The sequence below is a fragment of the Pagrus major genome, chromosome 6, assembly GCF_040436345.1.
Source record: "Pagrus major chromosome 6, Pma_NU_1.0".
Taxonomy (NCBI): Eukaryota; Metazoa; Chordata; class Actinopteri; order Spariformes; family Sparidae; genus Pagrus; species Pagrus major.
Genome location: NC_133220.1, coordinates 35,484,603 through 35,511,666, shown reverse-complemented (window position 1 = coordinate 35,511,666; position 27,064 = coordinate 35,484,603). Strand labels below are relative to the sequence as shown.

At 40.6% G+C, this 27,064-nt stretch overlaps 2 protein-coding genes across 5 annotated transcripts; one reads left to right on the top strand and one right to left on the bottom strand.

The window, feature by feature from the left end:
- Positions 1-397: 397 nt before the first annotated feature.
- cyb561d1 (cytochrome b561 family, member D1) lies at positions 398-10,862 on the top strand. Its single transcript, XM_073469095.1, has 3 exons — positions 398-1,141; positions 3,216-3,253; positions 6,035-10,862. The coding sequence occupies exons 1-3, from the start codon at positions 985-987 to the stop codon at positions 6,539-6,541; spliced, it is 702 nt and encodes a 233-aa protein (XP_073325196.1). The 5' UTR covers positions 398-984; the 3' UTR covers positions 6,542-10,862.
- Positions 10,863-13,466: 2,604 nt separating this feature from the next.
- On the bottom strand, positions 13,467-26,835 carry zbtb40 (zinc finger and BTB domain containing 40). 4 transcript variants are annotated; one of them, XM_073469231.1, is made up of 12 exons: positions 26,764-26,835; positions 25,079-25,273; positions 23,394-23,827; positions 22,991-23,184; positions 20,268-20,511; positions 19,770-20,165; positions 19,308-19,514; positions 18,723-18,887; positions 18,105-18,319; positions 17,853-18,009; positions 15,360-15,598; positions 13,467-14,025 (listed from the first exon to the last, which is right to left on the bottom strand). In XM_073469231.1, exons 2-12 carry the CDS (start codon positions 25,228-25,230, stop codon positions 13,810-13,812), a joined length of 2,619 nt encoding a protein of 872 aa, XP_073325332.1. In that variant the 5' UTR covers positions 25,231-25,273; positions 26,764-26,835; the 3' UTR covers positions 13,467-13,809. The 4 variants fall into 4 exon arrangements, with proteins under 4 accessions (XP_073325332.1, XP_073325336.1, XP_073325334.1 ...); XM_073469235.1 differs by having other exon boundaries at positions 20,295-20,511; XM_073469233.1 differs by having other exon boundaries at positions 25,079-25,268; positions 26,764-26,783.
- Positions 26,836-27,064: the final 229 nt, after the last annotated feature.

Sequence of the window (27,064 nt, the reverse complement as noted above, 5' to 3'; positions counted from 1 at the left end):
AAATGAATAAAACTGCGTATATATAGTGATTTTCTTTTCTGGCAAGAGAAATATGCAGGCTACATTTAACTCAATGGCGAACCAACGCTGGCCCACGAGCCTCACTATAGTTTGTCCCTCTCCTAATAAATGATCATATATGAACGTGGATAAATCCTACCGCCAGTTTTGAGATAACTGTGAGGAGGTAAGCAAACCGCTTGGTAGACAAGCGGCGACCTAACGGAAGAAACCGGAAACATGAGTGAAGCATCTCACTTCTGTCATTCTCTTTGGTTTCGCACTTCAAACCAGGAAGTGAAACCAAAACAAGCCACAGCAGAGTCAGCTGCAGGTGAACAGCCTGGCCTGGAGCAGTCACACCACTGCGGCCAACACCTGTCCAGCTGACAGTGAGAGAGCGACCTTTGTCAGGCCTGACACCGCACAGTCTCCGCTACTGATGCGGGTCTGTCTGCAGTTATTACACCGACCGGCCTAGTTTTTAATCCGTAGTCAGGCCACATTCGCCCGCTGTAATTGTTCTGTCAAGTCGGCGAGAACTAGCCTTGAACACAAGGGGAAGTTAATTGGTTTTTCTTTTCAAAACATACCTCTTCAAACGAATACACATATTATTTTTAGCGCAAGGCTGTATCCGTCACACATGTAATAACTGCATGTGTTGGATCAGGCGGGTGTGATTGTTGTAACTACTGTAAACTAAAGGAGATGGACTGGACGCTTTCTTTACCTGGACGCCGAGTTTGAAAAACTACATACCGGAAGTACTACGTGTTGTCATTGTGTCTATGTAGGGCACGTTCATCGGATCTGCTTGGTGTCTGTCCGTCCGTCCGTCCGTCCGTCCGGTTCTTCCACTGTCACTTAATGATTATGGAGCTCGTGCAGTGTTCCGGCAGAACACGCGCCGCGTCTGTCCGTCTCAGCGCACCTTCTCCACCCGCCGGAGCCGGCAGATAGCCGGGCAGGTGGCTCAGCGGCATGCGGTCTGATGTGGAGTACAGCCCGGTGGGAGAGGGGCTGGGGATGCGGGACTACTGGCTCTATGTGTGGCTGCGGAGGGCGGCGGTGATAGCAGCTCATGTCACCGGCCTGGGCCTGACCCTCATCCTCTCCCTGCTGTCCAGACCCGGAACCAGTGAGTGAATATATGGATCTCTGATGCACACGATATAACATTCACACTTACACACTGGCAGTTTAAATAAATGACACGAGGGTCGAGAAATGCATTGCCTGTTGTTTGGATTAATGGTTAACTAATAGTTTATAATTAATGGACAAGACCTCTTCATTTATCTTTCATCTGTGTAACAACGACTTTTAAAGGAGCACTCTGTAGTTTTGGGGGAGAAATGTTAATGAGAAGAGAAAGATCTTCATTGGCTGAGTTGTTCTGCCTCTGTTTGTTTTCATGATGAATAAACTGAATTAACAAACTGACCTTAAAGGACAACACAATTTATACTGTTTTACTTTGTTTATATGTGGCGGACCCTGCCACCTTTCTAGCTTCAGTGTCAGTGACAGTGTTCTGGGACCTTATTTTCCTCTGAGAACAGCTTGTTTATTCACTTGTGGAAAAAAGTTTGTGTTATTCCATCATTAATATTGTAAATATTACAGTTTGGATCTCTTCTCTAAAATATACTGCACCTTTAAGGATCAGGCAGTTTTTTTGTCAAGTTTCTGTCCTCCCGAATTGCTCTTATTGGAAAAGTAGCTGCTGAAAATGAGGGTTGATTTAAAAAGAAAAAAAGAGCAATTCAAAAATAAACTTTCCTCCTGATAAGTACCTCAACAAGTTTCACTGGATCAGTGACCGTGGCATTCAACACTTCACAGGATATGACTTATTCACTCTGAAAATATTGATCCGATGCTAGACTCATTTCACTGCCATTGTTGTGTATTTGTGTGTGTATTTCTATTGATCTCTATCAGGGTAGCAATTAATAATGTTTATTATTATTAATGTCTAATGTTTATTTCTGTATGGATTTTTCAAATGGAATATTTTCAATGCAAACTTTATGTCAGACTCACAAGAGGGTTCATAGCATGAAAAGAAAGAGACATACAAGCTAAAACCACAACAATTATCATTCAGTTAAAACAAACACAGTTCATATGTAGTCTCACCAGAGCTTTCTACACCTGTATGAGTACTAAGAGCAGCTCTTCCTCGGCTGGTTAAAGCCTCTATGATGCTGTTCTCAGACTCACCTAGGCAACACCTTAAATTCAGATCAGATGTCTTAGAAGTGCCTCACATGCAGGAACACTAGAGAGCGCATACAGCTGAGACTGGCACTGTGCCATCTGTGAACCTGAGGCAACAACATGTTGGCCTGAGCATAAAGTTTACAACACTGTCACCGAATATCTCTGTCACCGCTCAACTCATCAGTCAGAACATGACCTGGGTATTTTACACCATTGCATGTCATAAGAGGAGTATCACACAAGTGAAATACAGGAAAAACTCATTCCTGTCCTCTCTGCTTCTGAATGTCATATTATTACTCTTTTTGACATTAAATTTCATATCATCATCTTTGCCGTTCTGTGAGCACCCCTCAGTACTTGCATCAGTCCACTAGGACTAAAAATGACCAGGTCATCAGCACACATCAGATGATTGGTGACAGAGCTTCCACCAAGACAGTCTATGTTACACTCGTTCAGTTGGTTCCATTAGTCATCCATGTATACAAAAAAGGAAACAGAATTCCAGCTTGCAGAACACCATTACTTACATGAAACAGGGCAGGTACAACAATAATTGTGCCATCTCTATAATATCTAAAGCCAAGTGTGCCGTTTGGTGAAACACCTTCTGAAATCCTTACATGTGAGAAGCTGGGACCGGTTAATGATGTAGTAGCAGCAACTGTCATCCAGCTCATTTCTCAGGTGATTAGAGCAGATTTAGGGTTCAGTCAATGTGAAATCTGCTCCTACTGTTTCCTTCGTCTGCGTTATCAGGTCCTGAACTTTGGATCATTTAGTTATCATTCTGGTCATTAGTTTCAATATAAACAAGGTTAAAATGAGTCCTACTGAAGTCCAACTTTTCCCTCAAAGCTAGAAACACTGTTAGTTTTGTGATCACTCAATAGTTTTGTCATCCGTGAACATATAGCACCTATGGATTTTCTTTGGTTAGTTACCGATTGTAAGATGCTGACTGGTGTTTTTCTCTGTTCCAGGTCTGTTTTCTTGGCATCCAGTGTGTATGTCAGTCGCAGTAAGTTTACAGTCCATACATGACTTCACCCTCTCCATCTCATTCTCTCATGCATACAGCCACCCAAACACACACAGTGAAAAATAAGTCAGTCAGCAGTCTGATCTGAGCAGGAGTTCAGCTTTTATTCAGTTGGTTACCATATCAGTCTCTCTGACAGTTCACGTTCAGCCAAACACTTTACGGTTCCAACCTACTCTGTCATAATTCCATCTGTCTGATTTCTATTTACCTGCAGTGCTGTATGAGTTTGGATACAGCATTATTTTAATAAATAATCATGTCATTGCAAATACCTTCATCACACAAGAACATTCGTTTTGTTATCTTAAGTATGATATTAATTAAATGTGTTGTTTTGTAGGTCATTTGCACAAATACAAGATAATAAGCATTTTTTTAAATTAGTTTTCTTTTTCATGATCTTAATAGAATCGTGATAGACAATCATTACTTATAGATAGACTGTACTTTGTAAATGTTCACTTGTACTGTTACTTGCTGGAGGAAGTGAAGTGAAACAAATGAATTGAATGGCAGATTTTTTTCTTGTAGCCAGCTCATATCTAATATTACATTTTCTAATCTTGGCTGGTTTGCTAAAGCAGACAACATCTGTGGGCCCCCAGGCCCTCAGGGGCCCTTAAGGTTCAAGGTGTACTGTGTGGTTATTACTTTGTGATGTTTTAATTAGGGCTGGGCAATAAAGACACAAGACCAGATTCTTGATATTGATATTAGGGGTGGGACTCGCAGAGTAACTCACGATAGGATGCGATTCACAATATGATGCTCACGATACTGATGGTATCATGATACAGCGGTTCTGTGATAATTGATACTTTGCAAGACAATAATCTAAGGATGCATTAGGATATGTCTAACTGAAGAATACAGACTAGCCCTAATAAACAAAAAGCAGGAATGATGTATTATTCACTACACTGTGGTGTCAGTTTCACAGAATTTGACATGAACTGAGATGAAATAATGTCTGTAGAAGCACATAGTCTTAGCTTAGTGCCTCTTTATCAAGGATATAACTATGCCTGACTAAAATCTGTATAAATTTGATCTGTAGTATACAGAAGTTTACACCACAAGGAGTCATGGAGCAGTGACTCTGGTGCGTCAGTTGTCAGGAGAATCTGTTTAGAGCACCTGCAAGTTTTAATATAACTACTGATGTTCAGTGCCAGTGTATTGATAATTGCATAGCAAGAGGAATCAATTTCATATATTACTATGCTGAAATGTTGTCCCACCCCTAATCGATATTGTGACAGTGTTGTAGGGATTACTATTGTTTCTCTGACAAAGTGATAACACAGTGAGATTCTTTATAAATATAAGACATAAACAAATCAAATGTAAACAGATAAAAGAACAGTGTATGATTTCACTAGTGTTTCTTCAGTAGAATATTAACTCTCCTGTAAACTCTCAGCATTCCTTTACCTTCACACCCTCTGCTCTGGTCTCTGTGTCTCCATCTTCTTTCCACTGTGAATAATAGATGGCAGGGAGAACTAACACTGAGGACTGTGTTGCATCACCGAGTCAGAGATTGTGTTACAAACTGACCCAGAATATGTTGGCGGAAACTTCTTTGTACACTGACATGGCGTACAGGCTGATGTTGGGGTTTGTCATAGCTCATGGCAGCTCGGCATGATGAGTCAGTCATAATGCGTCATCACAGTGAGTGATGATGACTTACTGTACAAACATCATGCCTCTCCTGTCAGGAACAACTCCTCCCCTAGAGCTCTGAATCTTTGATTGATGTGTTGGTTTTCTTTCACAGAAATCAATTCAAAGCACATACAATGGAGGCCTATTTATAACTCACTAACTATAACTAACTAACATTTTTACTCAGTAGCTGCCATCTTTAATATGAATATGTGTTCCTTTGCTTGACATTTAAAGACAAACAGGCTCTCAGCACCAAGACCACTGATTTCTACTCAGTTGAAGTAAATCTTTAAGTACTAAAACAGCTGGTCACCAAAGTCTTTATAAAATGTCACTCAAACAGGAAATAAAAAAACAATGTAGATGTAGGGGACTATTTCTAGTGGCAAATTAATCCACGTTTTGTGCTTAATTGAGTGTTTCTGGCAGCAGGACGGTGTGTCTGTGTGAGTCAAAATAAACTACAGTGTGTGTTTGTGGTAATGACAGAACATGTCACCCAGTGCAACAGCGTGGACCACAATGAAACTCTATGGCACAGAGATAGAAGCTTTACGAGACTGAGCATGCATTCACAGTATTTTTAGAACGTTACATTCACTGTTGGTTTGGTCTTTTCGAAATTGTTAATAGCATTTTAATTGCACTGCCATTCACATTTACCTCCAAATAAGGTGGTTTAGATCTTCTGAATTAACTGTCAGACTTTGATGCAGCCATGTCACCTTGTTCCCAGATCTTATTCATTACTTAAGTGAGTGCAGTGTTATCATAAGTGGTAGAAATGACAGCTGGAACGACAAGAACAAGACCCAACTGTAATTATCCATTAATTCACACTTCACCTAAGTATGAGCTGAAGGGACTACAAACAGCAGTCACATGATGATTTCCACACAGCCTGCATTTATTCCTTTGTTGAGCGACCATGATGCACATAAGGTGTCCTGATGTAAGAACATAACGAACACATCCATCATCCTTTGTTTGCTGACATTGGAACACCTTGTTTTGTTTCTCTAGCTGTTTGAAATAGAATAATGAAAACCCTTCATTAACACCTGGCTTCTTCTCCCCCTGCAGTACTGCCTGTGTATGACTGAAGGCATCCTAGTCTTCTCAGCTGAAGGATCCCCCTTCTGCTTTAAATCTCGGAAGGGTAAAGTCCGTCTCCACTGGTTCTGTCAGGCTCTGGTGCTGATAGCTGCAGCCACTGGGCTGGGCTTCATGGTGGCCAGCAAGAATGTGTCAGAGCGCCCCCACCTGGTCACCTGGCACAGTTTGTTGGGTATGTGCACGTTGGCCGCCACAGTGCTCCAAGCGGCTTGCGGTGTCTGCATGATCTTCCCTAAGCTTCTGCGTCTCTCCTCCACTCTGTCGAGGCTGAAGCTGTACCACGCAACCTGTGGTCTGGTGGTCTACCTGCTGGCCACAGTGACCGTGGTGTCAGCCATGTTCTCAGACTGGTTCCAGGCCACGGTGAAAGGGGTAGCCTGGTGGGCCTTTCTCCTGCTGCCTTTCTTCCCCGCCCTGGTGGTGATGAACCAGATCACCAATGCCTACCTGCCTCGTAAGAAGCTCACCAGCTGAGAGGCACATAGCAGGAGGCAGATTCACTTCTGTGGCTCAGAGAGTCAAATGGAAGCAAAGTCCTCCACCAAAGCAGCCTTTGAAGACAAAATAAGTATAGCAAAGAGCTTCACATGCTGGTTGTCCTATAGACAGTAGAAGAAACACGGGTACAGTCTTATGACCCTGATTCCATAACAGCATGGACGCTGCGTCAAACAGAACAGCCATAATTTGCTAGTTCTTTTTGACATATATAATATATTTAATTTTTGACCTCATCAGCTTTATTGATTTTTGTAAATATCTGCTTATTCTGAATTGATATCAGCAACAGGTTTCAAACAAGTTGAGAAAGGGGCAACAAAAGACTGTGAAAGGGGCCTCCTCACCAGGACTTAGTTCCTGGGCTCAGGAACACTTTGTAAAACTGTTTTCAGTAAACAGTTTGTTTAGAAATGATTGCATTCTGTTTTTATGTTTTTTTTATGTTTTCCCAACTCTTTTGGAATCGGGGTTGTACCCCACAGGCACCTGAAGAGAAGTTTCGAAGTCTAGAATTTAGTTGTATTGTTTGTCAAGCTCTTTGTCAGTTACTGGAGCCAGAAAGGTCTTGTTCTGCAGTGTCTGGGTGAAGCTGAGGGTGTGAATTCGAATCTCAAACATCACATCTGATTTTGATCATTTGATCTCACTAATGATCGATTTGTACCATCAAATTTCTTATTTGTGCACACAGATAATTTAATTTCTCTAAGGAAGTTATTGTCACAGTACGAACTAAAGCTTCCATACCTAGTGCAAAAACCAGAGCGTTAGCAAGTCGCTAGTAGCTGTAGCTGGTCTTCTATTTGATAAATTAAAGGAATGAAAGAAGTCATTTTAGGGTTCAAAATGCTCAAAGTCAATAACTGGATGTTAAGCATTACTAGGTTGTGTGCACCAAATGAAAAAAAAGGTTCCCCTGACTCTTGGATACACTTCAGCAGAGTTTTCTTAGAGCCAGCACCTGGTGGCCAGTAGAAGAAGTGTAGCTTAAAACATTGCAACATAGCCAACTTCAAGCAACTACTGAAATTAGAAAAGCAAGCAATTTTCTAATCCAATGACACTTTGCACGTGGACACATGAAACCCAGGACACAACAGGTACGTTATCCTGACAGAACTACTGGAGGCAGTTGCACAGGTGGATCCTGTGGATGCCTCGGAGCTTCCTCCGTCTGTTGCCTCTCCGGAGGAGTATTTGCACTACATATGCAAAAGTCAAAGACCATGCTTGTCGACTGGTTTCTGAAGGGATACTAAGCACCTACTGCTGTTTGTGAGAGGACACAGCTTCAGTGGTGAAGGTGCGGTTGAGGATTATATACCAGCATGTACATTTTTAATTATTTATCCATTAATGATGTTTTTGTGTTGTGTCTGTCTGGCTGCTTGTAGGTGCCACATGAAGCATTTTACCATTTAACTTCCATCAGTCAATATTTTTATATCAACACTGATCCAGATGAAGCAGTGTTACGTGAAAGAGATCGCTTGTGTGAATCTGATATTGCTGTGTTGGTGTTGTTCCTGGAACATCATGATTGATGTTTCCTCAGGAACATCATTTGTTCTTATGAACCAGCCTGGAAATCATCATTATATTGTTCACTCATTCAACACTAAGTTCACTTTTTTTCTTTCTTTCGGGTTTCATTCAGTTTTTTGTGGCTGTTTGGTTTAAGGAATGAAAATGCTTGGTTAAGTTTAGTTTAACATTTTGGGTTAAAATAGAACCTTTCACATTCTTTTCCCACGAGTTGTTAAACTATGACACTACAAAATGTGATTGATCAGTTTCAATGATAGTGCTGGAGTAACATTACACCACCAACACGGTGTCAGCAGATCATGTGCTGTCACTCACAGCGGCAAACCAATAGAGAATTATTACCAAGCTTCTTTTAGCTCATTGTGTTGGTGTTATGGCACATCTACTGTTTGGTTCAGTCAGACAGTAAAGCTCTGATAAGTTTCTCAGTTTCTCATGGGGGGGCTGATAGAAAAACACACTCCTCACATGTTTATCAGGACAAACAGCAAAATGATTTATTAGATTAGTGATCATTGGAATGTTAGCATTGTCTTTATCATCGGTGTTAACTATTGGTTTCCTCACTGAGGCCTAGCAAAAATACTAGCATTGATAACAATGACACATATGTGAAAAGCTACATGTGGCACCTCTGGTTCATGAGCTGGTCATTTTTGTCAGTGTGGACATGTGACCCTTTTCTGTCTTTAAAGTGGCTGTTTGTGAGTCATGTTCAACCCAATCACCAGAATAAAGGTTAGCAAAGTACTTTTTTTCAAACCCACAGATAAGTTAAAACTCAGTTTCTTCATGTTGCAACCCTATGTTTGTTTAGGTTCAGTTTTCTATTGAAGCTGTGCTCTGCTTAGGTTTAGGCACAAGCCATGCTTGGTTAGGTTTAGAAAAACATCAGGGTTTGGCTTAAAATAGCCTGTTTTGGTCACTATAAAAATGGCTGATAAATTTCGCCACGTCTCCTTAAAAAAAACATCCGGTTTTGTCGCCACAAATATGGCTGCAGACGGTCCGCCTTCCCACGAAAAATAGCCGGTCACCCATTCACAGCCACAGTTCTACAGTTCCCCCTGTGGCTTGTTATAACACCACCACCACCACCTCCAGCTCCGGATGTAAAAGTCAGCTAATAAGCATATAATGTGAATGTGACATGCCACGTTTGGTACAAATGTCAACCTTGGACTTATCTGTGGTTTGCAGAAATGTTAACTGCTAACATTATATCCAGGCGACTGGGCTGTTGTGTTTTGTTTGCTTTTGTTCTCAATAGGAAAAATGAGTGTGTACTCACTTTTGTGTTGCTTTTTCATACAAGGCCAAAGGTAAAAGCTTTCTTCTAGCAAAGATGTCATCAGTCGGTCCCTCCAAGAATCAAGCTGACACAAAGGAATCCGTCCCATCATGCTTGCAAGTTGAAGTTCTGTCAAGTCCGCTGAATATCTGATAAATCAGTCAGATTTGAAGATTTGAAAATCGACCAGTCACTCCATGTAATTCAGAATTAGCTTTCCATCATTAAAATCAAAGTTTCTACTGGTAGGAAGACAATTTCTCCTCGACTGTTCTTCGTTGCTACTTTTGTAAGAAATTTTCAATCTGGTTTCACTTCAGCTCAGAGAAACAGTAATGCAATAAATGTTCAGAAATGTAAAATAATTCTTTTGTTAAGTCAAAATTTCCTTTAGTGGAACTCCAGATTTAATACGAATTTTATAACAGCTCTTTTATTTTTTAAAGCTGCTACAGGGAACTTACATTTTTTGTTGACTCTGGCGCCCCCTGTGGAGAAACATGAAACAAAGTATACTTTGATTTAGTGCTGTACCACCAGACTACAGAGCAGCTTCTCTCCTCAGGCTGTGAGACTATAGCCCATTTCACACAGAGACTCCGCATTATCTCCGCAGCAAAGGCTCGCCTTCTCTCCACCTTTGTTTGTTCACACGGAGCCGAGCAGCTCCGGCGTGAAGCCGCACCATTGTGTCAATTCAAACAGCACGCCGGCGCTGTGGATCCAAAAGTTTCCCCCGTTAACCACCTGTTAATCTAAACATGTACCCGCTGACTGTTTATAATCATATGGATGCAGTTATAATGTGTTGTGACTGAGATCCTGACCCACAAAACATGCAGTATTTTTTTCCTCATGTAAGATGCCAAAGACACTACCAGTAACCACATTACTGTTGTCTGGTCCGGTAAGGTTGCTTTATGGGTTGAAGTGTGGGTCATTTCTCTTTCATTTAATGAGTGAAGGATCTGTTTAGCTGCGACTCTGACACTACCTCCGGAGGCGGATCTGTTTCCCTCTCTGCATCTGTAACTTTCACACAGACGGCGATGTGGAGTATCAGCGCATGATTCCCGCACTGACAGGACAGTGTGAATGGGGCTTCTATTAAGAATAGCTATATTAACCAGATAGAAATAGCCTTCTTGCTGATGGTCCAGTTTGTGTATGTAGGTCAGATAGAGGCATCGGTATTAAATTGAGACATAACCAGTTAAAAGTTCCTTGTAGTACCTTTAGGTGACTTAAAAGAACATATTTCCCTCCTCATTAAATGGTGAGAATATTGTACTTTTTCCTACTGAGCACAACTCGCTCACACACATATTCTTTGTTCATCCTACTACTCAGGACTTTGCTGTATGAGCCTGTTCAGAATGTGCATGAGGCGATCAGAATGTAGGTTGTCAGCAGGTTTCTGCCTATGAACCTTCTATAATAAACATTTCAAAAATGTGTGATTTGTTTTGATTTTTTGTGAGACAGATTCACCTTTAAACACTGCATTGTTCTGAGGGAGTCACTATCTGGACTCATGTATTTGTTTTGATGCTGTCCTTTAATGTTCCTGTGTAACTGCAGTGACTAATGTGGACACTGTGACACGTTGCAGACTGCAGAGACGTCAGAGGAGAATAACTTTTGACCCCTCACGTTCACTGACATTAAAGAATGAAATCCAGTGAAGAGGAGTTTCTCTTCCTACAGTAGCAGAGAATAACCCAGACTGCAATGCAGCCACTAGTTTGTATTCTACTTACTTACTTGAGTGTGTGCCAAAACGCTGTTTTTTCTTCTTCCTGTGTGCCGTAGAGCTCTGTCGTTGTCCAAAACTTCAAAAATCATGGCTGAGCCTCACTAGAGCACTGGCTCCCAACCTGGGGGTCGGAGGGTCATGAGGCCCTCTTGATTTTAAGGGTTGGAAAAAGGTTAGAAAAATATATGCTAAGTTGACTGTACTTCTATAGCACTGTTCTAGTCTTAGCGACTATTTTGAAGTGCTTTACAACACGTCAGCATTCACCCATTCACACAATCAATCAATCAGTCTTTATTTATGTAGGGCCAGTTCACAACAAAAGTCATCTCATGACGCTTTCCAAATTGAGCCGGTCTAAACCATACTCCTTGATTAATTTTTTCACAGACACCCAACATTTCCCCCATGAGCAAGCACTTGGCGACACCTTTTAACAGGCAGAAAGCTCGAGCAGAACCGGACTCAATGGTGGGCGGTCATCTGCCTCAACTGGTTGGCACACACATTCATACACTGGTGGCAGAGGCTACAATGCTGCTCATCAGGAGCATCCATTCATACACACTCACTGATGGAAGAGCCACTCGGAGCAATTTGGGGTTCAGTGTCTTGCCCAAGGATGCCCAAACCGCTGACCTTCTGATTGGTTGATGACCGCTCTAGCCACCCACATATACTGTATACTGTATATACAGTAGGCCTTAATCTCAGCATTTCATTTATTTCTGTCAAGAAAACTAAATATAATTGTTATTTTTAAAGTTTGAATTATTATTTAACATATTAACTTTAAAAAAAATCTCACAGGATAAGGTGATATTTCTGTGATATTGACAGAGCCTTCACTCCCCTGATCTAACCTAATCTAATGAAATATTAACTAATTTATCTGCTTAGAATTCACACAGTTTGCTTGTTTCATACACACTTCCTCCAATTATTGTTTTCACTATTTGGCTTAATTATAGCCAATCAGTTGTTCTGCACCGTTCTTGTTATGCATTTTATATAATATGATATCCATTAAAATATGTCAGTCAGGTATCATCAGTTTACTCAGTCATAGAACAGGGTAACTACAGGTGAAAGCATTGCTTGGTTAATTTGAGCTACATGTCTTCTGTCAGACAAGTGGAAGGACAGCATCCAAAATACACATCCAGATGTTTCTTTTAGCTCAGATTTGTGTATGCAAATGAATCTATATTTCATGAGATCAGGGATGCTCAAACTTTTAGTGCCACACTGCCCGCTGTGCTCAGAATAAAAAATCATTTATAATTGGGGATCCGACATCTAAAGAGCATTTTTACCGCACCAAAAATAAAATGGCATAAATGGCAACTTATATTATGTTTTTAAAGCTTTCCAAACTTTATTGATGGAAAGTCAGAAATCCCTTTTGCAATTTAACATTTTTTAAATATATATTTATTCTCACAGTTGAAAAATATCTCAGTGTTGTGATCACTTTCATTTCTGCTGTTATATCGTTGTGTTGGGTCGGAGGTGTTGGGTGAGCGTGTCTCTAATGAGATCGCCCACAAACATTATCCCTGCACGATCTAAACTGTAGTGTCTCGTTAACCCATTTTCATTGAGTTTGGAGAATATTTCTCTCCTCCTCTGTTTAAGACATTCTCAAGGCTCTTTAAAGTCCTCCTCCCTACTCCTAACAGATTTTTACCTTCGCTCTCTTAAGGGCTGAGACGCTTTCTCAATAACTTTTGTCTTTACAAGGAGTTAGTCTTAATTTTAAGGAAAAATTCTTAGAAAACTTCATAATTGTAAGAATTTTCTTAGAATTCTGTCTCTAGGAACAACTCTCGGTACAAGGACGCTCGGTACAGTCTCCCCTTAAGGAAAAAGGTTGGGAACCACTGCACTACAACATCAAATGTGGAGTAATCTACCACTGATGATGAAATACACTCTACCCTCATGCCTTGGAGTAAAAAATAGCTAAAAACTACAGTGACCGACTGGTTTAGGTTAAGCTTCACTGAGTGTTTTTTAAAAGAATGATATACACTGTGACAAGTTTCTAAAGATTAACATCTTCAGTAGGAACCATTGTGATGAAGGCTGAGAGCTGCAGACAGGGTGGAGGAGGTGACAGCAGTGAGACAGACTAAGACATAGTTGGTTTTGGTCTCTTCATAGGTTTTGCTGAAAAATGAATCAGCTTCACAGTGAGACAGTGTTGTAGTTTGCACAGCTGCAGGTGAAACCTAAAAAAAAAGCCAGTGAAAGTTTTCTCCATGAAAGTTTTTCCAATGACAAGAACGTCCACACTGTAATTATGGCCAGACCCTCGACTTTATTAAAACCACAAGTCCACATTCCACCTGCAGGGGCTTGTTGTCTGGGTAGTGCAGTGACGGAGGATGTAGAGAAGGCAGCCTGCTGTTTGACTTTCAGGATGAACCATATAAGTTAACCTGGGTTCTGTGTATAAATTAAGTAAACACAAATTCAACACATTTATTTAAATTTGCAAAACATTTCTACCAGCGAAAAGATTTCTGGGCATCAAGATATGAACGTGCAATACAAAGAGTCCTTGGCTTGTGAATGATGTCCGCTCAGCCTGTGTTGTAGACTGAACTGCTCAGTGTCCAGCGTGATCCTCAAAGTTCATGGTTAAGAGTCTGGAACTGATGGTTTGTCCTCACAGATGAAGGTGACGGAGCTGTTGAGCAGGTCGTACATGTTGACCTCCACCACCTCCGCTGATGATCCGCCCTCTCTTTCACCTGCCAGAGCCACAAACACCTGTTGGGCGGCTGCCAGCTGCGCCTGCTCCTCAGAGATGATTGACTCCGTCCCTTCACTGCCTGTTGGATCTGCTGGAATCGCCTGATTGGACGAGAAGTCATACATTAATTGAATTGAAAACACATTTTAAGAGGAAAAATGGCTCAGTGTTCACTACACTCCAGTCAGTGATGTCTGAGTTTTCTGCTTGAGAGTAATTTCTTTTTTTAAAAGTACTCCACTGACTCAGCATTCCTCTTATAAATGAGAACAAGTAGCATCACTGTTATCTTTACTGTTACATTAAGCTGGTTAAATACTCAATACTGATGTTTTAGAACAGGTCAAACTCACACACAAACATCTGCTTTCATGTTTTGGTGCTATTTCATGAGGCTGCAGCTGAAAATGACTTTAGATGGAATTATCTAATTTGAGGGACAAAGTGCAGTGAAATGCAAGGTGACATACTTTTAATGCTATGCTAATAAGCTATGATATGTCTGCAATAAATAATAATAATTATTTTTCAGTATATCAAAATATAAAATGTACACGTGCCACAGTTGTAAGGCACAATATAAAATAAAAGTTTGTACTGGTGGTGCAAAGGATTCACAGAGTACGATGAGCTAGATAAACCCCAGAAAAGACAAAGGTCACCTGATGTGGTGTCACGATTTGCATTCTAAATCAAAAATCTAAATGAGCTTTCAGTTTCAATCAGTGAAATCAGATTTGAGAGGCCAAACTTTGTAACAAACTGAATTTCTATCTGTAGTTGTTTATTATTGCATCACTGAAGGCTGGTGTTTTTATGTTGAACTATGGAATCTTAATAAAGAATGTTCTTTTGATTCTTATGAACACGGGCCAGGAGGTCTTCAGAGCTCACACCTTGACATTTTCTCTACAGTTACTATTAGAACGTCACGATGACTTGTCTGTTTAAATAACTGAAATTAATCAATCAATTTGAATCTTGATCTTTAAGATAACTGGATGTGAAATCTGTATATAAGATGTATGTGTGATGTTTTCTTCTATGTACCTGACTGGTTATCTAACTGTTTGTGATGTTTTCAATGTTTATTACTCAGGACAGTTTGGATGCTTAACCACACCTGCCGTCATAGAGCTTGTCAGCCTCTTGGTGTGCATGATGTATAAATATGGGTTTGGTTTTCCAATTTTCAAACAGTCTGATCTGATGAAGATCAAAGTAGGATTTAAATTAAATATAAAGCATGGAGGAAATGTGTAGGCATCACCCTCTTTTCATTCATTCATTTCACTATTTACCATCTGAGCTTAGGTGAACAATATTTTCTTATATTTCACAGCTGAAGAGAGATGAGAAAGATGACAAGCATGTAGGAAGCTTGTGTGTGCGAGATTTCCCATCTGACTGGAGAACAGAGTACAGAGCTCCTTACTGTGTGGGAGGTGGAAGCCTGCTCTTCGCCAGCCTCCTGCTCCTCCTGTGCCTCCATGTGGCCGGAGAGCAGGTGCTCCTGCAGCTCCAGCTGGGAGGTGCAGACCAGGGAGCAGAGAGGGCAGCTGAATGCCTCGCTGCTTTGGCTGACGTGCTGGCTGCTCATGTGCTCCTGCATCTCCTCCTCCCCGCCCAACACAGCCGGGCAGAAGGGACAGTGCACTGCTGACGCTGCTGAGCCTGGAGGACAGACAGTTATGTCAGCAAAGGAGGCGCTGTGGTTCTTTAATCATTCATTTATATTGCCTTAAGTCACAACATTAACATGTACAGAGTGGTGTAGTTTGTAGACCTGGAAATCATTTAGCATTTTTGCACATGCTGTTCCTCCATCTCACAGTCTGTGAGTTTTGTTTGTTTGATTGATTAAAGATATTTACACGTTTTGTTCTATGGTATAAAATCCATCATTAAATGTCCCACAGTTTCATTATAAAGCTCTTCAGTGTGTTAAAAACGGTTAGCGGTAGCTAAATGAGACTACAGAGGTTGTCGGGACATTTAACGTCATCTGAGCGAACACGGAGACTCATCTACTCACTAGTCCGTCTTTACAGGCCCACTTTAGTTACAAACTATTCTAACTCTGACTTTACAACCTGTTCATTGATCAGTTTATAGAAAACCTGTATAGTAATTGTGTAGTAAGAAGCTTAGTGGTGGTGACGTTTAAGTCATGGGACCGTGATGTCGTCTGTTTATAGCCTAACATTAGCTTTTTACTGCTAGAGATTTCATTTATGCTTCAAAAATTACAAACGTGGTGTTCATCTGTGAAGATTATCTTGCTGAACAAAATGTGTTCAAAGTATCATAAACTTGTGTTTGTCACAGAGATTATTTTCTGCAATAATCCAAATTTTAATTAAAAAATCTCACAGAGGGAACCAGGGCGAGGTTAACTTCCAGGTTGGCCTAATACATCATCTCTACAACAATCTATGTAATTTAGGATAAACACTTTTGGGATAAACAGTTTCTTTTAAAAAATCAGCAAAAGCAGAAACTAGACATGTGTTTCATCTTTGAAATCTACATGTTGTGACAGAGCAGTGCTCAGCACTGTACTCGAGGATCAAGGCAGGAGATAAAAACACTGATACAACTTTGGGGCATCCTTTTTAGCTGCATTCCTCAAACTGTTTGGTTTATGTCTGAACCCTGCTGTGACTAAGGAATTTCCCCATTTGCGGGACAAATAAAGGATTTCTGATTCTGATTCTGCTTGTCTTAATTCAATGCATGTCCTCTCCTGTGCAGTCCTAATATAACCAGACATGATCTGTTTCTGCGAGTCATTAAATCTGCCATTAACTTTGATAAAAGGTCAAATCCAGCACCTTTACTGCTGATAAAAACATTGTCTGTCTCAAGACTGTGGAAGATAACAGTGAATTATGCAAATTGGACTTTTAGAGAAGAACTATCTGCTGCTGTTTGAAAACTAGAAATGTTGTAATATAATCTCTCTCTAACTTCTCTCTCTCAGGGTTTAACTTTGTCTTTGAATGAAAGAGATAGTGTACTGCAGGCCTATTCAACTACTTTTTAAGAAGTGCCAGATTTGAAAAAAGAGGGAAGGGACTTTTACATTCCCCATGTCTAACCTGCAGAGCTCACAATTCAAATATGTTAAAACAATGCTGTTTTTCCCATTTAGTTCATTATAGTTACAACATAAATATTATACAGAGGTAAAAGAAAAACGATACACGTTTTTATTTTATTTTTTTTTTCAATCTTTTTTAATCTTAGTAGTTAAGTAGGTTTGAGTCCCTCTGTTTAAACAGCCGGGGTTAAAAAGTATTTTTGTACTAAAGCCCTAAACGGTGATGAGTCAAACATATAATTATATAATAAAAAGCTTGTTATCTCGAGAAAAGCAACATTTGTAATTCAGTAATAATGAAATAAATAACTAATCTCGATAAAAAACATAAAATCATATTCGTTATGACGGTAGAACAAGACAAAATAATATATTTGACTCATGACGTTTAGGGCTTCTGTATTTTTGTGGTAATTGACAGAACTAAGAGCCAAATGAGGTTGCTAAAGGGCTGCACCTGACCCACAGGCTGCCATTGAACAGAACTACTGTATTGTTTAATCAAGTTATTGGTTTTATGTTTCATTTGTTCTCCACTTCTCCTCAGAAGTGATTTTAGCCCCAGGAGCTGTACAACCATTGCTCATGGTGACGAACCAGGCAGCAACAATACACTGTATTATTTAGCTCTTCACATGGATTTACATTCACATTACTGCTATTTAAACTGTTGTATTTACAGCAGATTTCTGAAACAGACCTTTAGGTCGAGATGTAGCCAAAGATTTCTCAGATTTGTCTTGGGGCCAGATAATTATGGTGGAGGGTCACATATGGCCCATATCACACTGGCTGCCTTATACTGTGCACCTGTGTTTGTCTCACCTTGGTGCTCAGCAGCCTGGTGTTTGGCCACACTGGCAGCGTTTGGAAAGAATTTGAAGCAGACATCACACTGGACCAGGGTCTTGAGCTGCCTGGTGTGGTTAGCAAACACATCAGGGTGGTTGGTCCTATTATGGTACCACAGACCGGAGAGTTGCTATGGCAACAGAGAAAGACATACACATAAAATACACCCACTACTGACCCCTGACCGTCACCTTAGAGCTGTGTTGCTGAACCATCTCCACCTACCTGGTAAGACTTGTTGCAGAGGTCACAGCTGAAGGGCTTGGCTCCACTGTGTGTGGCCTTGTGTTTCTCCAGCAGGGCGCTGCTGGTGAACACCTTGTTGCAGGTGGGACACTTGTGGAACTCTTTTGGGTGGTAGTCCTGGATGTGCTGCCGATGCTCCTCCAACGAGGAGAAACTGAGACAACACTTCTGACAGTCATGAGGCTCTGAAATGTCTGTCAAGGAGTGCCAGGAAACACATGCATGTTGTCAGTGTGACATTTTGAAATTTAGATTTTCTTTATTCTAATTAATTATGTGTAACATTTCCTAATTTTATTTTATTGCTTGTATTCTCTTCTGTTTTTTATCTTTTATTATTTTACCCACCCATTTGTATTGATGTCTTTGTGTGCACTGGTCTCTAAATCTTTTTAACATCCTACGTTTATACACTCACTTTGATTCGCATTTTGATTAGCTGAAAGTGTGATTATTTGATTATTCTCTAAAGGATTCTCTATTGTTGTTGGAACTGTGGAATCGTCTACATCGATGAGGAAAGTCTAATCGATGTGACAGTAAATGCTGCATACAAAAAGCTAGCAGCTGTATGAGTGTAAGTGTGCGTGTTCTTACTGTGGAAGGTTTGCAGGTGGACGGTGAGTCCGCTGGCCTGGCTGTAGCCTCTGCCACATTCTCTACACACATAAGGCCGGTCACCAGTGTGTGTTCGCACATGACGCGTCAGTTCAATGGACTGGGCGAAGACAGCCTTACAATACTGACACACATACATCTTCCCTAAACACAAAGAGACAAAGTCAATGATGAACAGAATGTTCAGCCCCCTCCTGTTCACACTGTACAGCCATGACTGCACTGCCAGATATGGAGAGAACTCTACTGTGGAGTATGCAGACAACACCACCATCACCAGCCGTATTATAAACAAAGAAACATATTACTGATCAACTTCCAGTGGAATAATATAATTATATGGACATATCATGTTATTTTTTGACAAAGTCTTAAATAAATGATTTTAGGCAAGAGCCTCCCACTGGATAATTACTGCAGTGATTAACATGTTTCAGCTGGCAACAAGTTATTTAACCCTAACTGATGCAGTGAGGAGCTTCTCATTTCTTAAACAACCTGTCAGAAGACATATCCTGTGGTCGTGTGTATGTGTGTGTGTGTGTGTGTGTGTGTGTGCCTTACCCTCAGAGTGTTTCTTCTTGGTGTGGTATGCGAGTGCAGCAGCCACACTGAAGCTCATGTCACAGTGTTTGCAGTGGTAAGGTTTCTCCCCTGTGTGCAGCCTCATATGATTCTTCAGAGAAGAGTTGGCGCCGAACTTTGCGCCACAGTCCTCACAAGCAAACGGTTTTTCTTCAAAGTGCTCGGTGCGCTTGTGGTAGATCATGCCTGGAATATGACAGGAGGGAGCAGGAACACTGCACAATTTAATCTCTTGAAGCTCGACTAACTTACAAAAATCAAATGTCTGTAAAACATTTACGATTTATGATGTTTGCAGAGTTGCTCCTGTCTGTAGGTGTTTACAGCACCACTGTACAGCACCATTCTGCAGTTGGTTTAATTTCAGCTTGGCATCAAGTGAAATTCTTAACATGAAAGCAGCATGAAGTAAAGGTTCTCTGTGGACCTGCCGAGTCTCACCTGATGGGTGGGCGAAGGTTCGCCCACAGAGGTCACAGGCCACCTTCTTCTTCACTCGTGCGTTGCTGCGGTGAGCCTCGGCCCGATGGCGATGCAGGGCCCGCTGGTTAGGCAGCTTGGCAGGGCACTGCGGACACTGATGCTCGTACTCCTGAGACTTGGGACAGCGCTTCACGTGGGCCAACATTCGACATTTATAGGCAAAACCCTTCTTACACCAGCGACAGGAGTAGGGCTTAGAGGGGGAGGGAGAGGAGGAGGAGGGAGCAGGGGAGGACGAGTCCGTCGTAGCATTTATGACTTTCTCGTCCTCTTCGGTCTCCTCCTGACTGTTTTCTTCTGCCTCTTCCTCCTGCTTTTCTTCACTTATGGTTCCATTCTTGTTTTGTGAGTCAACTGTAAAAAATTTAAAAAGGTTAAAGTTAAGATTTGAACAATTACTGTCAGCAGTTTTTTGCTTTGTTGGAGGAAACAGAAACAGAGAGGATATCCACTCACACAGAGTCACAAAGTGCTCTGCTTCACCTTCACTCTGGTTTCCTTCAGGCTCCTGCGTGTTCCCCTCCTCCTCCTCCTTCAGCAGAGCGAGCAGTGGTGTGGGGAAGGAGGAAGGAGCTTTCTGTTGAACAGTCCGGAGCAGCCTGAGGAGCGCTCCCTCACCGAGCTGCTCCTCCTTCACTCTGGTCATCAGCTTCTCCAGTGCTGAGCTGGGATCTGCCTCCTCACAGCAATGACACACAACCTGGCAGGAGCAGAAATTGACCTTTATTTTACTCAACTACAGAGAGAACCAGACCTTTATTTGAAAAAGAAGTGCTTGTATCAGAGAGAGAGGCCTTTATTCCTCGCTAACCTGTTCAATAAGAATATTTAAGAAGTTTTCTGATCTGCTCTGTTTTAATTAGCTGTTTGATGTTAATGCAAACTCTACAAATTCATTTGTGTTTTCTTGTTGTATTGGCACATTCAGTACATTGTACATTTGCACAGCACTAATTCAGTCAACAGTCTTGTCATGCTCTGCATTCTGCTGCTTTCAGTTTCTCTTCTCTAGCAGATATTCTCTTTACACTGACAAATTATCTGCAATTACTTCTACTTTTCTGTTACTTCATTCAATTTTCAACTACTGTAAATGAAAAACATGTCCTGCAGATTTCTAAAAATAAAGGGCTTCCAGTATCTCAAACACATAACACTGGTAGGCTTTTAATTTGAAATACCTGCAGGAAGTGTAAGTATATTATTCATTCATGTTGTGAGTCATTACAATACATGCAATTCCAACCTGCTTCAACTGTTTTTACATGTTGGTTTAAAATACTACTGACAAACTGCAGTCACAGTTAAAGGGTAACTCCACCAATTTCACACATGTAAGTGTGTTTACAGGTGTTGGGGAGTACTGCTGCATATGTAAAAAGTAGTGTAGAGGAAGCTGAATGTAATCTGATCAAATGCCTCCAGTGATTCCTCTGGAGCCAAAGAAGGCTTCATACTGCTTTACTCATTTGCACATATGCAGTAGAACTCCCCAACACACATTAATGTGGAAACACCCCTTAATACATTCTAACTTTACTAATGTTGGTTTGGGAAGGGTGTTTACAGATATGAATAATTCCATCTCACATGGTGTCACTTTTCTTTTCATCCACTGTTCCATCCATAAAGAATAAAAGCCACAAATGAACAGCAAATATGTCCTCGACCATTTCTTGTGTGCCAAAGGTTTTGTTTTCCTTACAAAATGAATGCATTACCATCATTCATTTTAGTATTTGATTCATATGTCTGCAGACATATGAATCAAATACTAAAATGGTGAAAAAAGAACTGAAAATCTGTACTCAAGTGTGAAAACAGTTTTACATTACTGAAATATATCTCAATTACAAATAACACTACTGGTATTTAACAAAATACTGAAGTAAAAGTATAAAGTATTCTTCTCAAACACTACTCAGAGTATTAGTTACTTTTTAACCGTTGCTGTTTAATGCAAAATCAGTACCAGGATTCAATCAAAGAGGTTCCTGTTTCTTTAAATCTTCAGTCTAAATCACTCCCAGCTCTGTTCTGCTCAGTGGCCGTGGTCACCTGTCCAAACCTGCTGCACAGTTCTGTGTGTTTTTTGTTCTTTGATGAAAGGTTTAAATATTAATTCAACTGTACTCAGTACTCAATGATGATTTTAACAGTAACTAAGTAGATTACATAGTGTAACGCATACATGCATGCAATAATTAGTTACTTTCGACCGCTGCCTAAGTCACAATACTTCTTCGGGCTGGGCAATATATGGATATTATACCGTTATCATGATGAGTATATATAGATTTGGATATGGTTATATGATGATATGACATAAGTGTTGTCCTTTTCTGATTTTAAAACTTTGAACTCAAGTTTGAACTTACCAGTCTCTTCTACCTTTCTAATATTTGTTTTTATCCACTTAGTCATTACATCCCCATTACTGATGATTACATATCAAAAATGTCATTATGTCAATATTTTGTAAAAGTACCAAGAGCCATCTCTACAATATTGTTACAATATGGATATCGAGGTATTTGGTCAGAAATATTGTGATGTTTGATTTAATCACTCAGTCCTAGAATTTATGAAGTGATTTAGAATGGATTTGTAAAATATAGAGAGATATATACTGTATTGTTAACACTGTTATATTATTTTAAGGCCATATTACCCAGTCCTAATACATCTATCTCTTAAACTCTGACATTCTGTCATTATGTAATAAGCATTGTGATTGTATCTTGTACTCAGTGGACCTTAAGTCAAATTATCCTCAGAAAAGTAGGAAGGAAGTGTACATGTGAACGTGAAGGATACTAGAAAGGGTTAAAAGGTAAAAAAAAAAAAATATCATTCACAGAAGAAAATTCTTGTAAAAACATGTTGAAGATATTCAAACATTTAAGGTTTTAAAGGTTGCCAGTAAAGTTGTAGACCTTTAGTAGCGCTTTGGAGTTTTTGTTCTATGAGTGGGTCTTGTTTGTCCGCGCTTGTGACACAATACACAGTCCTGCCAATTGTTTCACCCTCTTCCACTGATGATCGACACATGGTGGTAACACGCCAAGGTATGCAGCAATGCACCAAAAAAGACACTGAAAAAAAACTGCTTTACATACATGGTGAGTAACAATGAATTTAAGCATGACTCTTTTACAAGAAATTTAAACCTGTTCTACCTGTCTCTCCTGTTCATCCAGGCTGCTCTCTGCTGCTTGGCTCAGCAGCTCCAGGACAGATGACATGCTGGAGAGGAGCGCTACACTCTGGGAGAAATGTTCCAGAAAACCAGTGGCAGGTTCACTGGACACTGTGGCAGCTGTTGTGTTGTTTTCTTCCTCTACACTTTCTCTAGTTTTGGCTTCTGCAGGCTCTGTGTACACACATATGAAGACATGCAGTGCTGTCATACATTGCAGTGAAGTGTTAGGACAGTAACAGGTTGCCATGTTGTATATTGCAGAGTTATTGTACTGAATTGGCCCTGATAAACTGGTAAAGTGTAAGTGTATTCATCCCTTTAACACATATTTCTGAAGTCCCCAGAACAGACCTGTGACACTGTAAGCATCTGAAACTGACCTGAGGACTCAGAGAGCTCCACACAGGTTCTTTTACATGCTGGTTCTTCTGCGTCTTCACTGTCACCCGGACAGTCTTCCTTCTTCAGCTCAGCCATTGGCTCCATCTTGTCTGAAGTCGAGTCGTCCTCATTGGGTGAAGCTGAATCTTCAGGGTTCAGGCTCTGGGCTTTGTTGATCACAGTCATGCTTGGGGTCTGTGTAGAAGGGGCTGGGATTGGAGGTTGCTGGTTCACAAGACTGGTGAGGACGTTTTTGAAACCGACAGCCACGTCGAACATTTGCAGGCTGTCTGCAGCAGCGACAATGCGGCTGACGTTGTGTTTGCCTATAGGCAGCTTGCCAGTGTAGACCATGTCTAGCAGACAGCCAAACTCCTGAGAGGAGACCATGGCCGTGTCGATGGAGATGGTGTCGGAGCCGTCCAGGAGAGACCTGACAGAGATTAAGGTCATTTATTACTTTTTCTTCTGATGAGCTACATGAAAGAAAACAACAGAACTGAATAAAGTTGGACATCAAATTCATCAGTACAGGTGTAATGTGGATGTCTACCACTAGGGCTGTAAATATGAGCCTTGGACTCAGGGTAGATCTATGTAAGTCACAGAAAGGACTTAAAACTTGGAGTTGAATGCTGTGAGACTGGACCAGACTTTTAAAGGCAAAAACATTCAAGTCAGCAAGTCACATTTAGACCTGGTAAAAATTTGGAACAATAAAAAATGGATAAGAATGTCAAGCAGGCATTGTATAGCCACATGACTTCAAAATTATATTATTAAGAATATGTATTGCACGGACTTGGACTCAACTATATCTATTTTTTTATTTAACACATTCTTCTTCCTTTTCAAAACCTGCTGTCTACATTACCCACAATGCAACTTAGCCACTGAGTGACATTCCTGGAGGCAATTTATCAGATTACATGGAGCTTTCTTTGCCACAAAAGGCTTTATAGTACTTTTATCACATTAAGCAGTAGTGACCTGTCAACACACCTTAATGAAGAACATTGGTGAAGTTACCCTTTACTACTGAGTCGAGTGGTGTGAGACTTGACGTTGGCCTGTCAATTTTGGAACAATTGACTCAAGACTTGCTTTGAAAAGCTTGACTTGGACTTGTCTCGACTGATAAGACTTAACTTGAGACTTGCTGTAACAGGACTTGAGACATGACCTGGACTTGCTGTCACTGAGTTAAAATTTGACACTTGGTACTTGTTTTAATTCATCTTGAGACCTAACTAGGACGTGCTTTCCTTGACTTCAGTTTTGCACATAAGGTTTGTGACCGGAGTCATTGATACCAATTGAATACTCCGATCTTTTAGGAAAACGATTTAGTGTTTGTAAGTTAAGAAGAAGATCGCTCTGCGACATGTTTCATTGTTGGGGGAACAGCTATCTACTTCAGCTAAAAAAAGGAGCTAGCAAAAGGAGCTGTTAGCTAGCAAGCTAGTTACCAACACACCTTAATGTCAGTTAGGTTTTGTTCAGTTTCCTGTACATGGACCTGTTTCTTGGTCAAGAATGATCTTTCACTGTCGACTTGAGCTTCGCCTTTGATTTTGAATGAGGCAAGAAATGCTGAATATGAATCCACCAAATATGTCACTTTAATAAATCACTTCCAAACAGTTCTCCACAGATCAACTTTAACTTTCCACGCTCACACTACCTGAAAAGCATGCTGGAGGCAGCCAGTACCAGTTTATGTGCACGGTGAGGGCTGTCTCCCACCAGGATGGTGCAGTCACAGAAGTGGCCCTCCTTCCTCAGGGCCCACAGCTGCTGCATCAGCTGGCTGCTGTAGTTGGGTAGCTCCATCATTTTGTTTGATGGTCTGGTGGGGGAGAACGTTATGTTCTCTATACTATGGAGGACATCATGTCAGTTTCTTTAAAACAATCATTTTCAGAAATCAGCAAACATGTACAGTACTGAAAGTAACCTGAATACTGTGTATATAATTTGTATCTATTAGTAATGGCACACACCTGACACATAAACAATGAGGTACAAAAGTCTGAGATAGCATTGAAAATCTCTAATATTGTTATGTAATTCTGGATATAATCAGAAAGTTTGAAGATTTAGAAAGTAAATCAAAGTGTCAGAAGTCAAATTGCTATTCTAAGCAAAAAGGGGCTTCCTCAGCTTCACATCATGGCTGGACTAAAGGTTTCTAAGGGGACAGTGCATGAAACTCACAACGCAGATCCAAAGCACAATAAGGCAGACCCAAAGTGACCACACCATCAGATGATCAACACATTATTAGTAACCTATGAGTTCCCTAAGAGATAGAAAAGCAGCTTCATCACAGATACAGAATTTACTAAATAAACAACACAAGAGTCCAATCAGCAGTCGTCCTGTCCAAAGAAGGCTGTAGTGTCTCAGCAGTTTCTAAACCACTTCTCAGGAGGAAAACAAGGACAAACACTTGAGGTGGGCTAAAAAAAATACCAGAATTTGACAGTGGATAGAGAAAAAAGTCCTGTGTACTGATGAATCCAAGTTAGAGACTGGTGTCGGTAACAGAAGGGTGTATGTAAGGAGACAAACAGAAGAGCCAATGATACCAGTGTTTCAGACCCACAGTGAAACATGGTGCTGTGGATGCTGTGGTGTTGCTGTCATTATAAGCAAAAGCGGGAAATTCATAGACATTTTTTCAATGTTTCAACTTTTCACTTAAATTGTTAAGCTGATATTATCAATTGTAATGACAGAATAGTATTATCTTGAACAAATGGAAAATAGGGTTTGACCAGTGGTCTCAGACTTTTGGACCACACTTACATACACTCCACATACTGAAGTTAACTGTGGGAACAGTGAGGAGCTTAAGTTGGAACTCCATTAATGTCATTTGCACGTTTAGTTTACTGGATGTACCTATGCTGTATTATGGGTCACAAATATTCATAACAAGTTTCAAGTAGCTCATTGTCATGGAGTTAACCTACGTGTCTGTAGCAATAAGCAACCCCGCATTTCCTTTCTATTTTAATAGCATTTTTCATACGCAAAAGTGTCATGTGAGATAATATTTTGTAAGGTACGGTGCCTCCACAACACAACAAGGCAAGTGTCTTGATACCAGCCGACTGTTTGCTCGGTGACAGGTGGAGGACAGTGATGCACACAGACATGCAGTCAATATTTACAACATAACACACAAGCTAGCCTTCTCTAGCGGGCTATTCGTCATTAGCTTTAGCTACGAATGCTAATGTAATCTAGAAAGGGTTACTAATGTTCGGTCAGTGGTACTCATGAGGATAAAGAAGCTGATAAACACTGAAAAAACCCTGACTACCATCCGACATGCAGCTTCCAGTCAGTGGGTGTCTTTACCTTCAGTTATTCAAACGATCCGGCTCTTTATTTAAACTTCTCTGCTGAACAATTCTGGTGTGCGCAATAAAGCTTAGCCGTTTTGAAAATGGAGAGACACGGTACGGCAAGTAAATGGGGACAGTTCCGGTTAAGGAAAGGCCTGCTGCTATTTCTACGAATGTTTCCAAAGACTTCGCTTTTTCTAACTTTATTGTTGTAAATTTATCCAGTAAGACTGTCAGAAAAAAACAATTGCGTTATCATACGTTAATAAGTTACCTACAGTTATGTCAGTTTATGTGGCAAAAATGAAGCGTTA